Below are 25,726 nucleotides of genomic sequence, written 5' to 3'. Positions count from 1 at the left end.
GTTCACGATGGCCGTGTGGGTGGGGTTCACGATGGCCGTGTGGGTGGGTGGGGTTCACGATGGCCGTGTGGGTGGGTGGGGTTCACGATGGCCGTGTGGGTGGGTGGGGTTCACGGTGGCCGTGTGGGTGGGTGGGGTTCACGGTGGCCGTGTGGGTGGGTGGGGTTCACGGCGGCCGTGTGGGTGGGTGGGGTTCACGACGGCCGTGTGGGTGGGTGGGGTTCACGACGGCCGTGTGGGTGGGTGAGGTTCACGGTGGCCGTGTGGGTGGGTGGGTTCACGACGGACGTGTGGGTGGGTGGGGTTCACGATGGCCGTGTGGGTGGGTGGGGTTCACGATGGCCGTGTGGGTGGGTGGGGTTCACGATGGCCGTGTGGGTGGGTGAGGTTCACGGTGGCCGTGTGGGTGGGTGGGGTTCACGATGGCCGTGTGGGTGGGTGGGGTTCACGATGGCCGTGTGGGTGGGTGAGGTTCACGGTGGCCGTGTGGGTGGATGGGTCCACGATGGCCGTGTGGGTGGGTGGGGTTCACGATGGCCGTGTGGGTGGGTGGGGTTCACGATGGCCGTGTGGGTGGGTTGGTGGGTGGGTTTTACGATGGCCGTGTGGGTGGGTGGGGTTCACGGTGACCGTGTGTGTGGGTTGGTGGGGTTCACGGTGGCCGTGTCGGTGGGTAGGGTTCACGGTGGCCATGTGGGTGGGTGGGGTTCACGGTGGCTGTGTGGGTGGGTGGATTCACGATGGCCGTGTGGGTGGGTGGGGTTCACGATGGCCATGTGGGTGGGTGGGGTTCACGATGGCCATGTGGGTGGGGTTCACGATGGCCATGTGGGTGGGGTTCACGGTGGCCGTGTGGGTGGGTGGGGTTCCCGGTGGCTGGGTGGGTGGAGTTCACGATGGCCGTGTGGGTGGATTGGTGGGTGGGGTTCATGATGGCCGTGTGGGTGGATTGGTGGGTGGGGTTCACGATGGCCGTGTGAGTGGGTGGATTCATGATGGCCGTGTGGGTGGGGTTCACGATGGCCGTGTGGGTGGATTGGTGGGTGGGGTTCATGATGGCCGTGTGGGTGGATTGGTGGGTGGGGTTCATGATGACCGTGTGTGTGGGTGGGCTTCACGATGGCCGTGTGGGTGGATTGGTGGGTGGGCTTCACGATGGCCGTGTGGGAGGATTGGTGGGTGGGCTTCACGATGGCCGTGTGGGTGGGTTGGTGGGTGGGGATCACGATGGCCGTGTGGGTGGGTGGATTCATGATGGCCGTGTGGGTGGATTCATGATGGCCGTGTGGGTGGATTGGTGGGTGGGAATCACGATGGCCGTGTGGGTGGGTGGATTCATGATGGCCGTGTGGGTGGATTGGTGGGTGGGGATCACGATGGCCGTGTGGGTGGGTGGATTCATGATGGCCGTGTGGGTGGATTCACGATGGCCGTGTGGGTGGATTGGTGGGTGGGAATCACGATGGCCGTGTGGGTGGATTGGTGGGTGGGGATCACGATGGCCGTGTGGGTGGGTGGGGTTCACGGTGAGGTTAACGTCAGGCCTAGCCGAGCCTACGCTAGGCCACTGTTTTTGATGTTCCAATCCAGGATGGTGTCTTTGACGCTGTCGAAGATGCGACGGATGTTATTGGTGTCCGTTCCACAGGTGAAGTGGGAGTAGATGACCTTCTCCTCATGTCTGCCACCTCCATCCTCCTCATCCTCCTCGTTTGCCTCCCGGTTGAGATCCAGGAACATCTGCCGGATGAACTGTCTGGCGGCTTCGGCGTTCCCTGTGGGACCTGGCAGGCGGAGGGGGTGGTGGAAGAGTTGGAGGGGGTGGTGGAGTTGTAGGTGGTTGAGGTGGTGGTGGTGGAGGCGGTAGAAGAGGTGGTGGAGGTAGAAGAAGAGGTGTCAAGATCGGCCTCTGTGGAGGAGGCTCGTGAAGGACGCTACTGTGTAGTTGGAGGCAGTCGCCCTCCAACAACAACGGAGGGCGGAGGAGCGACGCTCACAACAACGAGCGGAGCGCCGGGTGGCTAAAGCACAGCAAGTTGGCACAGTAGGGGGCACAGGTGGTGCATCAGCCAGTCATCTCGGTCATTTCGGTCAGTCGACCCGTGGCACCTGGGTCTGCCCCGTGACCACCTGCCAGCGGGCGTTCGACACTTCACGTGGCCTCAAGGTGCACTTGGCCTGGCACAAGCGTCGTGGTGACGTCACCGCCACTTAGTGGCGAATGGCGGTGGTTGTGTAGGTGGTTGTGTGGGTGTGTAGGTGGGTGTCTAGGTGGTTGTGTAGGTGGGTGGGTGTCTAGGTGGTTGTGTAGGTGGGTGGGTGTCTAGGTGGTTGTGTAGGTGGGTGGGTGGCTAAGTGGTTGTGTAGGTGGTTGTGTAGGTGGGTGGGTGGCATAAGTGGTTGTGTAGGTTGGTTGTGTAGATGTGTGGGTGTCTAGGTGGGTGTGTAGGTGGTTGTGTAGGTGTTTGTGTAGGTGTGTGGGTGTGTAAGTGGTTGTGTAGGTGGTTGTGTAGGTGTGTGGGTGTCTAGGTGGGTGGCTACGTGGTTGTTGAGGTGGTTGTTGAGGTGGTTGTGTAGGTGTGTGGGTGGCTATTTGGTTGTGTAGGTGTGTGGGTTGTCTCGGTGGTTGAGTAGGTGGTTGTGTAGGTGTGTGGGTGTCTATGTGGGTGGGGGTGTCTAGGTGGTTGTGTAGGTGGTTGTGTAGTTGGGTGGGTAGGCAGGAGGGTTCGCTGCTCACCTTTGAACTGTGGGAAGTAGTCGGCGAGGTGCGACTTGGAAATCTTCTCCTCCAGGAGGTCGTTCTTGTTGAGGAAGAGAATCACCGACGCCATGTCGAACCACGGGTACGAGACGATGAGTCGGAACAGCGACTTGCTCTCCTCCAACCGGTTCTACCACGAGGTGGAGGGGGGGGTAGACACGGGGACTCCACTGGGGGGAGGGTGGACTATGGGGTGGACTTGTCGAACCACGGATACGAGACGATCAGCCGGAACAGCGACTTGCTCTCCTCCAACCGGTTCTACCACGAGGTGGAGGGGGGGGGTAGACACGGGGAGCGGGGAGTGAGTGACTCCACTGGGGGTGGACTGTCTATAGTGGTGGACTTTGGGCTGGCCTCTCTGTTGGGTGGTAGACTCTCTAGGGGTGGACTATGGGGTGGAGTATAGGGGTAGACTCTACAGGGGGTGGACTCTATAGAGGGGTGGATTCTGGGGGTGGACCCACCTCGAAGTCGCTCTCTGCCAGCACCTGGTCGTACTCGCTGAGGGCAGTGAGGAAGAGGATGGATGTGACGTTCTCGAAGCAGTGGATCCACTTCCTGCGCTCACTCCTCTGTCCACCCACGTCCACCATCCTGGCCAGCGGCATCAGCGGTAGTATCAGCAGTAGTAGTATCATCATTGGTAGTATCAGCAGTAGTAGTATCATCATCGGTAGTATCAGCAGTAGTATCATCATCGGTAGTATTAGTAATAGTATCATCAGCAGTAGTATTATAAGCAGTAGTAGTATCATCATCGGTAGTATCAGTAATAGTATCATCAGTAGTAGTATCATCATCGGTAGTATTAGTAATAGTATCGTCAGCAGTAGTATTATCAGCAGTAGTAGTATCATCATCGGTAGTATCAGCAGTAGTAGTATCATCATTGGTAGTATTGGTAATAGTATCAGCAGTAGTAGTATCATCATTGGTAGTATCAGTAATAGTAGTATCATCATCGGTAGTATTGGTAATAGTATCAGCAGTAGTAGTATCATCATTGGTAGTATCAGTAATAGTAGTATCATCATTGGTAGTATCAGCAGTAGTATCATCATCGGTAGTATTAGTAATAATATCATCAGCAGTAGTAGTATCAGCAGTAGTAGTATCATCATCAGTAGTATCAGCAGTAGTAGTATCATCGGTAGTATTAGTAATAGTATCAGCAGTAGTATCAGCAGTAGTAGTATCATCATCGGTAGTATTAGTAATAGTATCGTCAGCAGTAGTATTATCAGCAGTAGTAGTATCATCATCGGTAGTATCAGCAGTAGTAGTATCATCATTGGTAGTATTGGTAATAGTATCAGCAGTAGTAGTATCATCATTGGTAGTATCAGTAATAGTAGTATCATCATCGGTAGTATTGGTAATAGTATCAGCAGTAGTAGTATCATCATTGGTAGTATCAGTAATAGTAGTATCATCATTGGTAGTATCAGCAGTAGTATCATCATCGGTAGTATTAGTAATAATATCATCAGCAGTAGTAGTATCAGCAGTAGTAGTATCATCAGTAGTATCAGCAGTAGTAGTATCATCGGTAGTATTAGTAATAGTATCATCAGCAGTAGTATCAGCAGTAGTAGTATCATCATCGGTAGTATTAGTAATAGTATCATCAGCAGTAGTATCATCATCGGTAGTATCAGTAATAGTAGTATCATCATCGGTAGTATCAGCAGTAGTAGTATCATCGGTAATATTAGTAATAGTATCATCAGCAGTAGTATCAGCAGTAGTAGTATCATCATCGGTAGTATCAGTAATAGTAGTATCATCATCAGTAGTAGTATCATCATCGGTAGTATAAACGTATATATTAACACCCAGGTCTGTCATTCTGTGATTCTGCCCTTCTGTGAATCTGTCATTCTGCCATTGTGTGATTAACGCGACACGGATTGGTTGAAGTGCGTCACGTGACCGCGAGCAAGCAGCCAACCAGAGGTGCGCCCCTCACAAACATGTCCGCCCCCGATCACGCACAGATGGGCGGTGACGTCACCTCTGCCGGGTTCGTGTGCAATGACGTCGCGACTCCAACCTTGCCGCTACATTTTTTAAAATCAATTTTCAAAAACATCTACAACTTTTTACAAAAAAGTTGTAGAACCCCGTTACTAACTGGCGGTGTCGTCGGGTTTTAAAACGACACGGAGTTTGTGTGTTGACGTGTCGCTAAACCCCATCCTCACCACAATAAATAAACTCCGTATTAATACTAAAAGGGGGTTTCCCCCTTTTTTCTGGCAACAAAACTGACACCTTTTGCAAGGAATCATGTTTACATTAACCACAATACTTGCAGTCAAATGCAAACAAAAAACACAACTCTGATAATTTATGCGTTGTCCTTGAAACTGATTGGTCCACACCAGAGACAGCTTTCTTTAGAGCCTAGTCTCATATTGACTGTGCGCCTTTTGGCGTCATCTGGTCGAACACCATATGAGACTAAGCTCTAAAGAAAGAAATATTTTTGAAGCATCCTGCTGTACTGAACGTGTATATCCCGTGTGCTGTGGTAGGGGTGGGTGGGTCCGCCCCAACCGTGGATTTTTATTTGAATCACCGCCTTTGCTTAACGTAAGTGTAGTGCCATAAGAGGGGAGGGGCTGCTGGGGGCTCTGGGATCCTAGACAGCTAAGCCCCTTGGCGCCAGGCGCTAGGATCCCAGGCACCCCAGACACTTAAGCCCCTTGGCGCCAGGCGCTAGGATCCCAGGCACCCCAGACACTTAAGCCCCTTGGCGCCAGGCACTAGGATCCCAGGCACCCCAGACACTTAAGCCTCTTGGCGCCAGGCGCTAGGATCCCAGGCACCCCAGACACTTAAGCCCCTTGGCGCCAGGCGCTAGGATCCCAGGCACCCCAGACACTTAAGCCCCTTGGCGCCAGGCGCTAGGATCCCAGGCACCCCAGACACTTAAGCCCCTTGGCGCCAGGCGCTGGGATCCCAGGCACCCCAGACACTTAAGCCCATTGGCGCCAGGCGCTAGGATCCCAGGCACCCCAGACACTTAAGCCCCTTGGCGCCAGGCGCTAGTATCCCAGGCACCCCAGACACTTAAGCCCCTTGGCGCCAGGCGCTGGGATCCCAGGCACCCCAGACACTTAAGCCCATTGGCGCCAGGCGCTGGGATCCCAGGCACCCCAGACACTTAAGCCCCTTGGCGCCACCAACGGGGGGGGGGGGGGGGGGGGCTGTGTGTGCTCTGTGGGGTATCTGGGGGCACACTCAACCCCACCCCTCGTTGGGGACGAGGCGTAAAAGGGCAGCTCCCTGAGGGCCAGTGGTGGGACTCTGGGACTCCCGGCTCTACGTCCTTGTAAGGGCGAGTTCCGAGGAAGCCAGAGTCCAGACCCGCACCTTGGCTGGGTCGGGGCAGGTAGCCTCCCCTAGGGTAGTTGTAGCCGGAGGACCCCAGAGCGTAGCCAGAGTAGTCTATCTAGGCTGTGTACCTAGGCTGTGTACCTAGGCTGTGTACCTAGGCTGTGTACCTAGGCTGTGTCGCTAGGCTGTGTCGCTAGGCTGTGTCGCTAGGCTGTGTACCTAGGCTGTCTACCTAGGCTGTGTCGCTAGGCTGTGTACCTAGGCTGTGTCGCTAGGCTGTGTCGCTAGGCTGTGTACCTAGGCTGTCTACCTAGGCTGTCTACCTAGGCTGTCTACCTAGGCTGTCTACCTAGGCTGTGTACCTAGGCTGTGTACCTAGGCTGTGTACCTAGGCCGCGTACCTAGGCCGCGTACCTAGGCCGTGTACCTAGGCTGTGTACCTAGGCCACCTACCTAGGCTGTGTACCTAGGCTGTGTACCTAGGCCGCCTACCTAGGCTGTGTACCTAGGCTGTCTATCTAGGCCGCCTACCTAGGCCGTGTACCTAGGCCATCTACCTAGGCCGTGTACCTAGGCCGCCTACCTAGGCCGTGTACCTAGGCCGTGTACCTAGGCCGTGTACCTAGACCGTGTACCTAGGCCGTGTACCTAGGCTGTGTCGCTCGGCTGTGTACCTAGACTGTCTACCTCGGCTGTGTACCTAGGCTGTGTCGCTAGGCTGTGTACCTAGGCTGTGTACCTAGGCTGTGTATCTAGGCTTTGTTGCGAGGCTGTGTATCTCGGCTGTGTACCTAGGCTGTCTACCTAGGCTGTGTATCTCGGCTGTGTACCTAGGCTGTGTACCGAGGCTGTGTACCTAGGCTGTCTACCTAGGCTGTGTACCTAGGCTGTGTACCTAGGCTGTCTACCTAGGCCGCCTACCTAGGCCGCCTACCTAGGCCGCGTACCTAGGCCAAGTATCTCGGCTGTCTACCTAGGCTGTGTACCTAGGCTGTCTACCTAGGCTGTCTACCTAGGCCGCCTACCTAGGCCGCGTACCTAGGCCGTGTACCTAGGCCGCCTACCTAGGCCGTGTACCTAGGCCGTGTACCTAGGCCGTGTACCTAGGCCGTGTCGCTAGGCTGTGTCGCTAGGCTGTGTACCTAGGCTGTGTCGCTAGGCTGTGTCGCTAGGCTGTGTACCTAGGCTGTGTACCTAGGCTTTGTCGCGAGGCTGTGTATCTCGGCTGTGTACCTAGGCTGTCTACCTAGGCTGTGTACCTAGGCTGTGTACCTAGGCTGTGTACCGAGGCTGTGTACCGAGGCTGTCTACCTAGGCTGTCTACCTAGGCTGTGTACCTAGGCTGTGTACCTAGGCTGTCTACCTAGGCTGTCTACCTAGGCTGTCTACCTAGGCTGTCTACCTAGGCTGTCTACCTAGGCTGTCTACCTAGGCTGTGTATCTAGGCTGTGTATCTAGGCTGTGTACCTAGGCTGTAACAGAGTATGAGGATTGAATGGAGTGTTGGATTGTAATAAAGAAGTTACCTCTACAAGTGTCTCCGGAACCCATTACATATACATCCTGTGCGGTGGTGGTGGCGGTGGTGGCAGCGGTGGTGGCGGCAGCGGTGGTGGCGGCGGTGGTGGTGGCGGTGGTGGTAGCGGTGGTGGCGGCGGTGGTGGCGGTGTTGGTGGTGGTGGTGGCAGTAACGGTGGTGGCGGTGTTGGTGGTGGTGGTGGCAGTAACGGTGGTGGCGGTAACGGTGGCGATGACGACGTCGGTGGTGGTGGTGGGTGGCGGCGGTGGCGGCGGTGGCGGTGGTGGCGGTGATGATGGAGGCGGTGGTGGTGGTGGTGGTAGCGGTGATGATGGAGGCGGTGGTGGTGGAGGTGGTGGTGGTGATGATGGAGGCGGTGGTGGTGGTGGTGGTGGCGGTGATGGTGGTGGCGGTGACATCTCCTGACCGGAAGACGACGTTCTTGAGGTCGAAGGGGTACTCGATGATTCCCGTGGTCGGGACTCGGACTCGCAGGACGTCCTGCTCCGTGGGGACGTAGTCCGCAGCGGAGACACGAGACAGCGCGTCCAGGTAGCTGTGTGGGTACACGCAGAGACACGGACACGGGGAGACACGGTGAGATAAGGAGAGGCACGGGGAGACACGGGGCAGTGCGTGCAGGTAGCTGTGGAGACACACGGAGAGACGCAGAGAGACACGGTGAGATAAAGAGAGACACGGGGAGATAAAGAGAGGCACGCAGAGACACGGTGAGATAAAGAGAGGCACGGTGAGGCACGGGGAGACACGCGGTGAGACACGGTGAGACACGGGGCAGCGCGTCCAGGTAGCTGTGTGGGGACACGCGGAGAGACACGGACACGGGGAGACACGGTGAGATAAAGAGAGACACACGGAGAGACACGCGGTGAGATAAAGAGAGACACGGGGAGACACGGGGAGATAAAGAGAGACACGGGGAGACACGTGGAGAGACACGGTGAGAAAGAGAGACACGGGGAGACACGCGGAGAGACACGGTGAGAAAGAGACACGGGGAGACACGTGGAGAGACACGGTGAGATAAAGAGAGACACGGGGAGACATGCGGAGAGACACGGTGAGATAAAGAGACACGGGGAGACACGCGGAGAGACACGGTGAGATAAAGAGACACGGGGAGACACGTGGAGAGACACGGTGAGAAAGAGACACGGGGAGACACGTGGAGAGACATGGTGAGAAAGAGACGGGGAGACACGCGGAGAGACACGGTGAGAAAGAGACACGGGGAGACACGCGGAGAGACACGGTGAGAAAGAGAGACACGGGGAGACACGCGGAGACACGGGGATATAAAAAGACGGGGATACGCAGAGAGACACACAGATACAGAGAGAAACAGACGCACACAGATAGAGACGGTGAGACACAGATACAGAGAGACACACAGAGACACAGATAGACATGGTGAGACACACAGAGACACACAGATAGACACGGTGAGACACACAGAGACACGGTGAGACACACAGAGAGATACAGAGAGAGACAGACAGAGACACACAGAGACGCACACACAGAGACACACACACAGAGACACACACAGAGACACACCCACACAGAGACACACACACAGAGAGACACAGACACACCCACACAGAGACACACACACAGAGAGACACACACAGACACACACACACAGAGACACACAGAGACACACACACACAAAGAAACCATCTCACTATTTGGCCGAGTCAGAGATCTGGAACTCCCTGCGACGTGAGAAACACTCCACCACTCCCACGTCGGCCCACAGGGAGGCGACAGCCGCCACCTCCGGCCCCCCCAACGATCGTACCGCCTCCACGTCCAGAGATGCCACGTGGCGAGCATGCACCTGGAGAGGGGTGGGGGAGAGATGGGGGGGGGGGATGTGAGTGAGTGGGTGGGTTAGTGAGTGGGTGATTGAGTGGGTGAGTGGGTGGGTGGGTGAGTGGGTGGGTAAATGAGTGATTGATTGAGTGGGTGAGTGAGTGAGTGATTGAATGAGTGGGTTAGTGAGTGGGTGGGTTAGTGAGTAGGTGATTGAGTGGGTGAGTGGATGAGTGGGTGGGTAAATGAGTGATTGATTGAGTGGTGAGTGAGTGAGTGGGTGAGTGGGTGGGTTAGTGAGTGGGTGGGTTAGTGAGTAGGTGATTGAGTGGGTGAGTGGATGAGTGGGTGGGTGGGTGGGTGAGTGAGTGGGTGGGTAAATGAGTGATTGATTGAGTGGGTGAGTGAGTGAGTGAGTGATTGAATGAATGGGTGGGTTAGTGAGTGGGTGATTGAGTGGGTGAGTGGGTGATTGAGTGGGTGAGTGGGTGAATGAGTGAGTGGGTGGGTTAGTGAGTGGGTTGGTGGGTGAGTGAGTGGGTGGGTTGGTAAATGAGTGATTGATTGAGTGGGTGATTGAGTGAGTGATTGAATGAGTGGGTGGGTGAGTGAGTGGGTGATTGAGTGGGTGAGTGGGTGAGTGGGTGGGTGAGTGAGTGGGTGGGTGGGTAAATGAGTGATTGATTGAGTGGGTGAGTGAGTGAGTGATTGAATGAGTGGGTTAGTGAGTGGGTGGGTGGGTGAGTGAGTGGGTGGGTGGGTGAGTGAGTGGGTGGGTGAGTGGGTGGGTAAATGAGTGATTGATTGAGTGGGTGAGTGAGTGAGTATGTGGGTGGGTGAGTGGGTGGTTGAGTGAGTGGGTGAGTGGAGGGGCAGGGTGGACGCTGACACCTCATTGGCTGAGTTCCCATAGTTGATCTTCAGCGTGGTCATGGCTCTCACCAAGGCCTGCATGGCCGTCACGATGTTCTGGTGGATGAGCTTCGTGAACTCTGGGAATCATCAGCAGCATCATCATCAGCAGCAACATCAGGATCATCATCAGGACACGGGCACTACCTCTAGGCCCAGGCTTGAAACTCCACCTTCTCTACAACCCTCACCCTCCCCCTTGTGCCATCTCCTGTCACAGCCTCTGAGGCCCCCACTATGGAAGCTTCACTCAACCCCACCGCCTTCAGCCCAGAGGTCGCAACCGGGTACCCGATACCCGTACCCTACCCGATACCCGATACCCGTACCCTACCCGATACCCGGCCGGGTACGGGTACGGGTAGGCCGTGAGTCACTGGTGAGTCACCTTTTGTCACTCATTTCCCAACGTCTTGTCTCTTCTCACAATTCAAGTTCCTAGAATCAACCCACCCGCGCCTGCAACATGGCTTCATCCCAGAGGTCGCAACCGGGTACCCGATACCCGTACCCTACCCGATACCCGTACCCTACCCGATACCCGTACCCTGCCCGATAACCGGCTACCCGTACCCAGCCGGGTACGGGTACCCGTTTGCGCCCCTGGTGCGGCCGGGTACGGGTACGGGTAGGCCGTGAGTCACCGGTGAGTCACTGTTTGTCACTCATTTCCCAACGTCTTGTGTCTCTTCTCACAATGATGGGGAGAGAGTGATGGGAGATGATGGGAGGAGAGAACGGGGGTAGATGATGGGGAGGTGAAAAAGACGATTGGAAAGGAGAATGATTGAAATAAGATAGAATCAACCCACCCGCGCCTGCAACGTGGCTTCATCCCAGAGGTCGCAATCGGGTACCCGATACCCGTACCCTACCCGATACCCGGCTACCCGTACCCAGCCTACCCGTACCCGGCCGGGTACGGGTAGGCTGTGAGTCACTGGTGAGTCACCGTTTGTCACTCATTTCCCAACGTCTTGTCTCTTCTCACAATTCAAGTTCCTAGAATCAACCCACCCACGCCTGCAACATGGCTTCATCCCAAAGGTCGCAATCAGGTACCCGATACCCGTACCCTACCCGTACCCCGGTCGGGTACGGGTAGGGTACGGGTACGGCAGGGTACGGGTAGCCGTTTGCGACCCTGGTGCGGCCGGGTACGGGTACGGGTAAGGAATCAAAACCCATTTGCGACCTCTGCTTCAGCCAATTCTCTAAAGGTTGTCAACCACCCCCCTCGTTTCCCCGGTCCTGTTTACGTTTGCATCTCTCCTCCCCGATCCCTATGAATCTCTAATCTCCTAACCAATCATCTTTGAGGCTTTCCTGCACCGATCGGTAGGCCTCTGTTGACCTCCTAACCGTCCGTTCGCGCCGTACGCCAGAGGACGCAAACGGGTTTTGATTCCTTACCCGTACCCGGCCGCACCAGGGTCGCAAACGGGTACCTGTACCCGTACCCGGCTGGGTACGGGTAGCCGTTCCTTACCTGTACCTTACCCGAAATGAGTGACAAACGGTTACTCACCAGTGACTCACGGCCTACCCGTACCCGTACCCGGCCGCACCAGGGTCACAAACGGCTACCCGTACCCGTACCCGTACCCGGCCGGCTACGGGTAGCCGGGTATCGGGTAGGGTACAGGTATCGGGTACCCGATTGCGACATCTGGGATGAAGCCATGTTGCAGGCGCGGGTGGGTTGATTCTAGGAACTTGAATTGTGAGAAGAGACAAGACGTTGATTGGTTTTTTCACCCTTCTATCTGGCAACAAAACTGACACCTTTTTACAAGGAGTCATGTTTGCATAGACCACAATACCAGCAGTCATAATGCAAACAAGACTGCAGGTATTGTGGTCTATGCAAACATGACTCCTTGTAAAAAGGTGTCAGTTTTGTTGCCAGATTGAAGGGTAAAAAACCCAATTATATTTTTACTGGCAAATGAGGTTCCAATGGTGTAAGAGACAAGACGTTGGGAAATGAGTGACAAACGGTGACTCACCAGTGACTCACGGCCTACCCGTACCCGGCCGCACCAGGGTCGCAAACAGGTACCCGATACCCGTACCCTACCCGATACCCGTACCCTACCCGGTACCCGTACCCTACCCGGTACCCGTACCCTACCCGGTACCCGTACCCTACCCGATACCCGTACCCTACCCGGTACCCGTACCCTACCCGGTACCCGTACCCTACCCGATACCCGTACCCTACCCGATACCCGTACCCTACCCGGTACCCGTACCCTACCCGATACCCGTACCCTACCCGATACCCGTACCCTACCCGGTACCCGTACCCTACCCGTACCCGTACCCTACCCGTACCCGGCCGGGTACGGGTAGGCAGTGAATCACTGGTGAGTCACCGTTTGTCACTCATTTCCCAACGTCTTGACTCTTCTCACAATTCAAGTTCCTAGAATCAACCCACCCGCGCCTGCAACATGGCTTCATCCCAGAGGTCGCAACCGGGTACCCGATACCCGTACCCTACCCGTACCCGGTCGGGTACGGGTAGGGTACGGGTACGGCCGGGTACGGGTATCCGTTTGCGACCCTGGTGCGGCCGGGTACGGGTAAGGAATCAAAACCCGATTGAAAGCTTTCGTGACTGCAGGGATTCATCTTCTTGGTTATTTCGGTAAAGTCATCACGTAGAAGGGAAATAATCAAATAATAAAAATTAAACATAATAAAATACAATTCTCACGACGTTTCGGCCACAACGCAAGCAGCCGTCCTCAGGTGAAGACCAGGTCTGTCAGGGAGGTACTACTGATGATGGTACTACTGATGATGGTACTACAACTACTGCTGATGATGATGCTACTGCTGCTACTACTGCTGATGGTGATGGTACTACAACTACTGCTGATGATGATGCTACTGCTGCTACTACTGCTGATGATGATGATGCTACTGCTGCTACTACTGCTGATGATGATGGTACTACAACTACTGCTGATGATGATGCTACTGCTGCTACTACTGCTGATGATGATGGTACTACAACTACTGCTGATGATGATGATACTGCTACTGCTGCTACTACTGCTGATGATGATGGTACTACAACTACTGCTGATGATGATGGTACTACAACTACTGCTGATGATGATGCTACTGCTACTGCTGCTACTACTGCTGATGATGATGGTACTACTGCTGATGATGATGCTACTGCTACTGCTGGTACTACTGCTGATGATGATGGTACTGCTGGTACTACTGCTGATGATGATGGTACTACAACTACTGCTGATGATGCTACTGCTGCTACTACTGCTGATGATGATGGTACTACAACTACTGCTGATGATGATGGTACTGCTGCTACTACTGCTGATGATGATGGTACTACAACTACTGCTGATGATGATGCTACTGCTACTGCTACTGCTGGTACTACTGCTGATGATGATGGTACTACTACTACTGCTGATGATGATGCTACTGCTACTGCTGCTACTACTGCTGATGATGATGGTACTACAACTACTGCTGATGATGATGCTACTGCTACTGCTGGTACTACTGCTGATGATGATGGTACTACTACTACTGCTGATGATGATGCTACTGCTACTGCTGCTACTACTGCTGATGATGATGGTACTACAACTACTGCTGATGATGATGGTACTACAACTACTGCTGATGATGATGCTACTGCTACTGCTGGTACTACTGCTGATGATGATGGTACTACAACTACTGCTGATGATGATGGCACTACAACTACTGCTGATGATGATGCTACTGCTACTGCTACTGCTGCTACTACTGCTGATGATGATGGTACTACTACTACTGCTGATGATGATGCTACTGCTACTGCTGGTACTACTGCTGATGATGATGGTACTACAACTACTGCTGATGATGATGCTACTGCTACTGCTGCTACTACTGCTGATGATGATGGTACTACTACTACTGCTGATGATGATGGTTCTACTACTGATGGTACTACTGCTGATGATGATGGTACTACTACTGCTGATGATGATGGTTCTACTACTGATGGTACTACTGCTGATGAAGATGGTACTACTACTACTGCTGATGATGATGGTTCTACTACTGATGGTACTACTGCTGATGATGATGGTACTACTACTACTGCTGATGATGATGGTTCTACTACTGATGGTACTACTGCTGATGATGATGGTACTACTACTACTACTGCTGATGATGATGGTTCTACTACTGATGGTACTACTGCTCGTACTGCTGATGAAGATGGTACTACTACTACTGATGATGATGGTGGTACTACTACTACTGCTGCTACTACTACTATTACTGCTGATGATGACACTACTACTACTGATGATGATGGTACTACTACTACTGATGATGATGATGGTACTACTGCTGCTACTACTACTGCTACTACTGATGATGATGGTACTACTACTGCTACTACTACTACTGCTGATGATGATGGTACTACAGCTGCTACTACTACTACTACTGATGATGATGATGGTACTACTACTGCTACTACTACCACTACTGCTGATGATGATAGTACTACTGCTGCTACTACTACTACTGCTGATGATGATGGTACTACTGCTACTACTACTACTGCTGATGATGATGCTACTGCTACTACTACTACTGCTGATGATGATGCTACTGCTACTACTACTACTGCTGCTACTACTACTACTGGTACTCCTACTGCTACTACTACAACTACTACTACTACTGATGATGATGATGGTACTACTGCTACTACTACAACTACTACTACTACTGCTGATGATGCTACTACTACTGGTACTCCTACTGCTGCTACTACAACTACTACTGCTACTGCTGATGATGATGGACTCACCTCTGCGGTCGCTCTCCGTGTAGCCCCTGCCGTGGATGATCCTCATCTGCTTGATGAAGGTGCTCTTGCCACTCTCGCCGGTACCTGCGGCAACAGCCAATTAGAGAGAAGCATCAACACCAGCCCTGCCCCTACTACTCTACTACTAGTACAACACTATACTACTACTAATACACTACTACTATACTACTACTACTAATACACTACTACTACTAGTACACTACTACTACTAGTACACCACTACTACTACACTACTACCACTACTAGTACACTACTACTAGTACACTACTACTAGTACACTACTACTACTACTACACTACTACTACACTACTACTACACTACTACCACTACTAGTACACTACTACTAGTACACTACTACTACACTACTACTACTAGTACTATACTACTACTACTACCACTACTACTACTACACTACTACTACACTACTACTACTACACTACTACTACACTACTACTAATATACTACTACACTACTACTAATACTACACTACTACACTACTACACTACTACACTACTACTACCACTACTACCACTACCACCACTACTACTACCACCACTACTACCACTACTACTACCACTACTACCACTACCACCACTACTACCACTACTACTACCACTACCACCACTACTACCACTACTACTACCACTACCACCACTACTACTACTACCACTACTACTACCACTACTACCACTACTACTACTACCACTACTACTACCACTACTACTACCACTACTACTACCACTACTACCACTACTACTACTACCACTACTACTACCACTACTACTACTACCACTACTACCACTACTACTACACTACTACCACTACTACTACCACTACTACCACTACTACCACCACTACTACCACTACTACTACCACTACTACCACTACTACCACCACTACTACCACTACTACTACCACTACTACTAGTACCACACTATCTCTAACCACTATATCTCTACCCCTCCAGCATGCAAATCTATGCAAATAACATGCTGCTTTATGCAAATTTATGCGGCGGAATCGATTTTTTTTCTGTATCGATAATGACCAACCCCGGCCCTGAACGATTCGATTCCAATAAGAAACAATGCTGTGGGAATCGATTTCCCGTTTGGAGGGTACGGATCGTGGAATCGATATGCAAATACCGACCGCGTGCACACAGCTACCCAAGGTAGCCTCTAGAAGGTTGCAGCGCCAAGTGTAGTGTTAGCAGTAGCAGCAGCAGTGACTGACAACTCACCCACTCACTCAGTCACTCACCTAATCACTCAGTAACTCACTCACCTAATCACTCACTCAGTCACTCACTCAATCACTCACTCAGTCACTCACTCAGTCACTCACCTACTCACTCACCCAATCACTTACCCACTCATCCACTCACTCTGTCACTCAATCACTCACTCAATCACTCACTCAGTCACTCACTCAGTCACTCACTCACTAACTCAGTCACTCACTCAGTCAGTCAGTCACTCAGTCACTCACTCACTCACCCACTCACCCACTCAGTCACTCAGTCAGTCACTCACCTAATCACTCACCCACTCACCAACCTACTCACCCACTCACCAACCTGCTCACCCATTCACTCAGTCACTCACCTAATCACTCACCCAATCACTCACTCACTCAGCCACTCACTCACTCACCTAATCACTCACTCACTCAGTCACCCGCTCACCACCTGCTCACCCACTCACCAACCCACTCACCAACCCACTCACCCACCCACTCACCAACCCACTCACCCACCCACTCACCCACTCACTCACCAACCCACTCACCCACCCACTCACCAACCCACTCAACAACCTACTCACCCACTCACTCACCAACCCACTCACCAACCCACTCACCTAATCACTCACCCAATCACTCACCCACTCAGGAACCCACTCATCCACTCACCCACCCACTCAGTCACTCACTCACCAACACACTCACCAATCCACTCACTCACCCATCCACCCACTCACCCACTCACTCACCCAACCACTCACCTACTCACCCAACCACTCACCTACTCACCAAACCACTCACCTACTCACCCACTCACTCAACAACAACAACAACAACCGCCATTCACCACTAAGTGGCAGTGACGTCACCACGAAGCTTGTGCCAGGCTAGGTGCACCTTGAGGCCACGTGAAGTGTCGAACGCCCGCTGGCAGGAGGTCACGGGGCAGACCCAGGTGCCATGGGTCGACTGCCCGAGATGACCGAGATGACTGGCTGATGCACCACCTGTGCCCCCTACTGTGCCAACTTGCTGTGCTTTAGCCACCTGGCGCTCCGCTCGTTGTTGTGAGCGTCGCTTTTCCGCCCTCCGTTGTTGTTGGAGGACGACTGCCTCCAACTGCCCAGTAGCGTCCTTCACGAGCCTCCTCCACAGAGGCCGATCTTGAAACCGCTGGTACCTGTCATCGGCAAGTCCACTCAACTCCACATCTTCCTGTACCACATCACTCCATCTCTTCTCTAGTCCGTGCCGCGCCCGTTTTGCCCGCTCGATCCGGCCGAACAAAAGCTGTTTAGGCATGCGGTGGCTACTGGGCATGCGGGCTACGTGACCCAGCTAACGCAGCCTTGCCTGCCGGAGGAGCTCACCGATGGGACTTAGTCCAGATCTTTCAAAGATTTGTGAGCTCACACAATCCAGCCTGGTTAAACCCAGGATGGATCGTAGGCAGGTCAGCCTAAATGTTTCCAACCGGCGAAGATGCTCCATTAGGGGGGGTCCACGTTTCGCAAGCGTAGAGAAGAGAGGGAATGACCGTGGCCGAGGAGACCTGAAGCTTCGTGCGGAGCGATAAACCAGGTAGCTTCCACACAGCGTTACGCAACCGATGAAAAGATAATGCCACTCGACTGATTCGGAGCGAGACCTCTGCTGTCAAACCGGAGCCGGTCATGAGCACACTGCCAAGGTATGTGAAACTCTCCACTCTCTCCACAACTGCCCCATCACCGATTGGAAGTTGTGAGGGTGGAGTGTCCGATGGTACAAAATACCCAGGCAGGTGCTTAGTTTTGGTGGGGCTGATGGTAAGGCCCCACCTCTTAGTGGCACGTTCCAGGTTCAGCAGCAGCGCCTCCAACTCCTACTTTGAGTGAGCGGCAATTACCAGATCATCGGCATACATAACGTGGTTGACCAATAGGGAGTCATCCCTTGACCGCACCCGGGCATCGATCAGCCTCCCATTGTTTTCCTTTAGTACAGCTATCAAAGGCTTCACGAACTACGTTGTCGAAAAAGATGTTAAATAATGTGGGAGCCAGAGGACATCCCTGTCGCACCCCAAGGTGAACAGGGAATGGCTCCGACTCCCGGCCACGTAGTTTTACCCGGGCCCGCTCACCATCATGAAGGTCCTTAATGATCGTGAGCAGAGGGTCAGGGACTCCGAAAGCACGAAGAACAACCCAGAGCCCAGTCCTACTGATGGTATCATAGGCCTTGACCAGGTCAGTGAAGCAGAGATGTAGGTCTTGTTGGAATTCCCTACACCTCTGCTGTAGCAGACGGACAGAAAAATATGGCATCTGTGCAGGACCGCCCTTTCCTGAAACCGCATTGGGGCTCCGCAAGCCTCTCCTCAGCATGCCTGGCAAGGCGATGTTGAATAATCCTTGCGAGGACCTTGAGGAGTGAGATGCCCCTGTAGTTGTTACAGTCTGTGCGGTCCCCCTTCTTAAAGAGGGGGACCACCAGGGCAACTTTCCAATCCTGCGGAACCCGTCCAGTGTTCCAGACTGTTGTTATGATGTCACATAGGGCAGTCTGTGCACAAACGCCACCCTCCCTCAGCATTTAGCTTGCGAGATCATCTCTGCCCGGTGCCTTTCCTGGTTTCAGACTCTGGATCACCTTCAGTACTTCCTCAACAGATGGCACTTCAGCCAGTCACTCACAGGGGGTGACTTCCTCCTCAAATATTTGAGGCACCGCAGCCTCAGCAGGGTTATCACCACTTTGTCCCATGATGTTTTCCATGCCGAGGGATTTCCCCTCCCCCAGGACCTCACAGGAATGCTCAACAAATCTGCAAACCTGTTCCTGGGGGTCAGAGTTTAGATCACCGTTTTTTCCCCTAATGATGGTAATAGGTGTGGCGCTGCAGGTTACTTTTTGGATGGAATTAAATAGCGATTTGTGATCGCGGGCCACTGAGGCAGACTCCATCTCCTCAGCAACCCGCGACCACCACCCATCCTTACAGCGCCTTACGGCTCTCCGAACCTCCGAGCGAAGGCTGCGGTAAACCTCCTCATTCTCTGACGTGGGATGCTGTAGGCGATGAGAGTGGGCCTGTCGCTTTTTCTCAACTAACCTGAACACCTCCTCTGTCAGCCAGGGTCTCTGGGGAGGTCTGGACCGTGTACCCAAAGCAGCCATTGCAGCTGCATGAGCCACAGTCCTAAACCTCGCCCATTTCTTCTCGACATCTGGAGGAGTGGAGGACGATGCCAACCCCAGCCGCAAGCGATGATGAAATTCTCGCTTGCAACTTCCATCAGCTAACTGAGACCAGGCCACCTTAGGTTGGAATGGGGTCCTGGGTGTACACCCACCACCAGAGTGGAATAATGGCAGGCGCATCTTACAGATGACAAGTCGATGGTCAGTGGGCAGATCAGCTCCACGATAGGTCCTGGTGTCAAGGACATGGGCTCGCATCCGCTGGTCCGTCACTACGTAGTCCAGCAGATGTTCTTGCTTGGACCCGGCATGCATCCATGATGTTGTGTGGATGCGCCGATGCCGGAAGAGCGTGTTGGTAATTACAAGCCTATGGGCTGCACAAAAATTTAGTATTGAGCTGATCTGACCCATGCCTTCCAATCACTCCAGACCAGGTGCCAGCATCATGACCAACTCGGGCATTGAAGTCACCCAACAAGATGACTCTGTCCCGAGTGGCCACTTTAGCCAGCACCTGTGACAGGAGGTCATAGAAGGCATTTGACTCATCGGCTTTGTCTGCATCCCTCCACGGATGTTCGTCTTCGGTGGGGGCATAAGTAACCACGACCACCACTCCTCGCCTCTGGTTGATGGGAAGGCGAGCCCAAAGTATCCTGGGGCTTACAGCTTCCCACACCTCACCGCCACACTCCCACGCCCCCTTCATTCTTTTGTTCAGAAGAAGAGCCACACCCTGTTGTTTGGCAGTCTCCTGCCCCGAGTAGAGGACTGTCCACCCCTCATGGTGGCAGGAGCCAGAACCGGTCCACCGGACCTTCGGAATACCACACAGATCCAGGCGGTACCGGTCCAGCCTCTCATCCGCAGCGAGCGTTCGAACATTCCACGTCGCCAACCTCAGTAGGTTTTTTGTTATTTCTGGAGGAGCCCCGAGGGTGAAGATTCAATCTCCTGGCTCCGCCAAATGGGGTTTGGCCAGGAGACATCATAGACGCCTGTCCCCCCGGGGCCTCCGGCACAAGCTCATTAGTTAGATATTTTACACGTGGTTTTGTGGTAATTCATTGAAGGTGGAGGGGTTACCAGCCCCTCGCACCCGTCCAGAGCCCCAATTTAGCTGCTGTGGTGGCTACAAACGCCATGAGGGAAAGGCCAATCTCAGTTGGCTCTCTCCCCACGACACTGCCCACCACAGTGTTGCCGTCCGGCACCACGAGGAGGAAGGGGGTTGTTTTGCCGGACTCACCAACTCACTCACCCACTCACCAACTCACTCACTCACCTCACCCACTCACCTACTCACTCATTCACCCACTCACTCACCAACCCACTCACTCTTCCACTCACTCACCCACTCACTGACCCACTCACTCACTCGCCCACTCACTCACTCACCCACTCACCCACTCATCCAGTCACTCACTCACCCACTCACCCACCCACCACCCACCCTTTCATCTACCCACTCACTCACCCACTCACTCACCCACCCACTCACCCACTCACTCACTCACCCACTCACCCACTCACTCACTCACCCACTCACCCAGTCACTCACTCACCCACTCACCCACCACCCACCCACTCACCCACCACCCACCCATTCATCCACCCAATCACCCACCCACTCACCCACCCACCCACCCACTCACCCACCCACTCACTCACTCACTCACCCACCCACTCACCCACCCACCCACTCACTCACCCACCCACCCACCCACTCACTCACCCACCCACTCACCCACCCACTCACCCACCCACTCACTCACTCACTCACCCACCCACCCACCCACTCACCCACCCACTCACTCACCCACCCACTCACCCACTCACCCACCCACCCACCCACTCACCCACCCACTCACCCACCCACTCACCCACTCACTCACTCACCCACCCACCCACTCACCCACTCACTCACTCACCCACCCACCCATCCACTCGCAGTTCAGCGCTAACCACCGCGCCACCGCTCCCCACTGCATACCTCTATACAGTTGAACACACCCAGACACACAAGACAAAGGTCCCCCGTGTAGCCTCCAAATACTTGTGGGGGCAAGTGCTGTCAGCGAGCACACACCCAGACACGTATACACAGACACGTACACAAAAACAAAGCTCCCCCGTGTAGCCTGTAACAGACTGTAGGGGCAAGTGCTGCTAGTAGCGAGTAGCAGCACCACCTATGATGTACACACAGACAAAGTTCCCCCAGGTAGCCTCTGGCAGGCTATAGGGGCAAGTGATGTTAGCAGCGAGTAGCAGCAGCACCTATGATGTACACACAGACAAAGCTCCCCCAGGTAGCCTCTGGCAGGGCTGTAGGGGCAAGTGCTGCACCTATGAAGGCTACCGGCACTGTGGCTACACACACAGAGGGGGGGTGGGTGGCCAGTACCACACCCGGCCGCCTGTGTCTCTCCCCCAGTGCTAGCGATGTTCACTACACCACTGCTACACCAGGTACTCATTTGAGGCTGAGTCGACCTAGGGGAGGCCCAGGACCGGTTCAGATAATCGCTTTCATTGGTGTTGGCCGTGAGCGGGAATTGAACCTGGGTCGCCAGGTTCGTAGCGCAGCGTAGCGCTAACCACTACACCCACCACTCAATGACACACACACAGTGACACACACACACAGTGACACACACACAGTGACACACACACACAGTGACACACACACACAGTGACACACTCAGTGACACACACAGTGACACACACACAGTGACACACACACAGTGACACACACACAGTGACACACACACAGTGACACACACACAGTGACACACAGTGACACACACACAGTGACACACACACACAGTGACACACACACACAGTGACACACACATACAGTGACACACACACAGTGACACACACACAGTGATACACACACAGTGATACACACACAGTGACCAACACACACACAGTGATACACACACACATACAATGACACACACAGTGACACACACACACACAGTGACACACACACAGTGACACACACACATACAGAGACAGAGAGACACACACACGGAAACACACAGACACACGGAAATACACACAGACGCATACCTATCTTAACACACCCACGCACACGCACATACCTGTACACATACTGACACACACACACAGACACACACAGAGACACACACCTGTACACACACACACAGACACACACACACACCTGTACACACACAGACACACCTATACACACACACACAGACACACACCTGTCCACAGACACACACACAGATACACACACAGACACACACACACACAGATACACACACAGACACACACACACATACCTGTACACACACAGACACACACACAAACACACACCTGTACACACACACAGACACACACCTGTACACACACAGACACACACAGACACACACTCACCTGTACACACACACCTGTACACACACACACACCTGTACACACACCTACACACACACCTACACACACACCTGTACACACACACATCTGTACACACACCTACACACACCTGTACACACACAGACACACAGCTGTACACGAAACTATACATACCTATACACTGAAACAAAGACAAAGAGTCCCCGTGTAGCCTTATCAGACTGTAGGGGCAAGTGCTGTTAGCTAGCAGCACCTATGAAGGCCGGCACGGCACACGAGGGGGTGGGTGGCCAGCACCACGCCCGGCCGCCTTTGTCTCTCCAGTGCTAGCGATGTTTACACACCGCACCAAGTACTCAGTTCACTCTGAGTCGACCTAGGGGAGGCCCAGGACCGGTTCAGATCATCGTCACTGGTGTTGGCCGTGAGCGGGAATCGAACTCGGGTCGCCGGGTTTAAGTTCACGTCTTTGTCTCTCTTCCGTACTCACTCACCTACTCACTCACTTACTCACTCACCTACTCACCTACTCACTCACCTACTCACTCACCTACTCACCTACTCACTCACCTACTCACTCACCTACTCACTCACCTACACACTCACTCACCTACTCACTCACCTACTCACTCACCTACTCACTCACCTACTCACTCACCTACACACCTACTCACTCACCTACTCACTCACTCACCTACTCACATACCTACTCACTCACCCACACACTCACCTACACACTCACCTACTCACTCACTCACTCACCTACTCACTCACCTACTCACTCACCTACTCACTCACCTACTCACTCACATACTCACTCCCCTACTCACTCACCTACACACTCACCTACTCACTCACCTACTCACCTACTCACTCACCCACTCACTCACCCACCCACACACACACCTGTGCACACACACACACACCTGTACACACACACACACCTGTACACACACACACCCCTGTACACACACACACACCTGTACACACACCCCTGTACACACACACACACACCTGTACACACACACACACACCTGTATACACACACACTTGTACACACACACACTTGTACACACACACACCTGTATACACACACCTGTACACACACCTGTACAAACACACACCTGTACAAACACACACCTGTACACACACCTGTACACACACCTGTATACACACACCTGTACACACACACACCTGTACACACACACACCTGTACACACACACCTGTACACACACACCTGTACACACACACACCCCTGTACACACACACACACCTGTACACACACACCTGTACACACACACACCCCTGTACACACACACACCTGTACACACACACTTGTACACACACACCTGTACACACACACACACCTGTACACACACACACCCGTACACACACACACCCATGTACACACACACCTGTACACACACACATCTGTACACACACACACACCTGTAAAGGTGTACACACACACACCTGTACACACACACACCTACACACACCTGTACACACACACACACACCTGTACTGACCGAGCAGCAGCAGCTTGAGCTCGTTCCTGTTCACGTCTTTGTCTCTCTTGAGCTGTACACACACCTGTACACACTCACTCACCCACTCACTCACCCACTCACCTACACACACCTGTACACACACTCACCTGTACACACACCTGTACACACACTCACCTGTACACACACCTGTACACACGCCTGTACACACACCTACACACTCACTCACCCACTCACTCACCCACTCACTTAACCACTCACCCACCCACTCACCCACTCACTCACTCACTCACCCAAACACACACCTGTACACAGGTGTACACACCTGTACACACACACCTGTACTGACCCAGCAGCAGCAGCTTGAGCTCGTTCCCGTTCACCTCTTTGTCTATACACCTGTACACACACACACCTGTACACACTCCCCCACTCACTCACCCACTCACCCACCCACTCACCCACCAACTCACTCACTCACCCACTCACTCACCCACTCACTCACCCACTCACTCACCCACTCACTTAACCACTCACTCACCCACCCACTCACCCACCCACTCACTCACCCACTCACTCACTCACCCACTCACCCACCCACTCACTTACCTACACACACACACACCTGTACACACACACCTGTACAGGTGTACACACACACACCTGTACACACACACACCTGTACAGGTGTACACACACACACCTGTACAGGTGTACACACACACACACCTGTACACACACACCTGTACACACACCTGTACTGACCCAGCAGTAGCAGCTTGAGCTCGTTCCTGTTCACGTCTTTGTCTCTCTTGTGTACACACACACTCACCTACACACCTGTACACACACACTCACCTACACACACACTCACCTACACACACACCTGTACACACACACACCTGTACACACACACTCACCCACACACACACCTGTACTCACTCACCTACACACACACCTGTACATACACACACCTGTACACACACACACCTGTACACACACACACACACGTGCACTGACCCAGCAGCAGCAGCTTGAGCTCGTTCCTGTTCACGTCTTTGTCTCTCTTGAGCTGCTTCTCGATGGCCGCGTTGATCCTCCTCGCCTCCTCCTCCTCCTCGCTGAGGCAGCACGCCATGATCAC

At 53.5% G+C, this 25,726-nt stretch overlaps 1 protein-coding gene across 1 annotated transcript; it reads right to left on the bottom strand.

Annotated features, from left to right (window-relative positions):
* Positions 1-25,726, bottom strand: LOC133360576 (guanine nucleotide-binding protein G(q) subunit alpha-like). Its single transcript, XM_061579376.1, has 8 exons — positions 25,603-25,726; positions 15,235-15,318; positions 10,353-10,453; positions 9,332-9,486; positions 8,053-8,181; positions 3,229-3,358; positions 2,738-2,891; positions 1-1,784 (listed from the first exon to the last, which is right to left on the bottom strand). The coding sequence occupies exons 1-8, from the start codon at positions 25,718-25,720 to the stop codon at positions 1,555-1,557; spliced, it is 1,101 nt and encodes a 366-aa protein (XP_061435360.1). The 5' UTR covers positions 25,721-25,726; the 3' UTR covers positions 1-1,554.

Source organism: Lethenteron reissneri, chromosome 69 (genome assembly GCF_015708825.2).
Source record: "Lethenteron reissneri isolate LAM-NWPU_2019-01 chromosome 69, ASM1570882v1, whole genome shotgun sequence".
NCBI classification, from domain to species: Eukaryota; Metazoa; Chordata; class Hyperoartia; order Petromyzontiformes; family Petromyzontidae; genus Lethenteron; species Lethenteron reissneri.
This window is presented reverse-complemented; position numbering and strand designations above follow the sequence as displayed.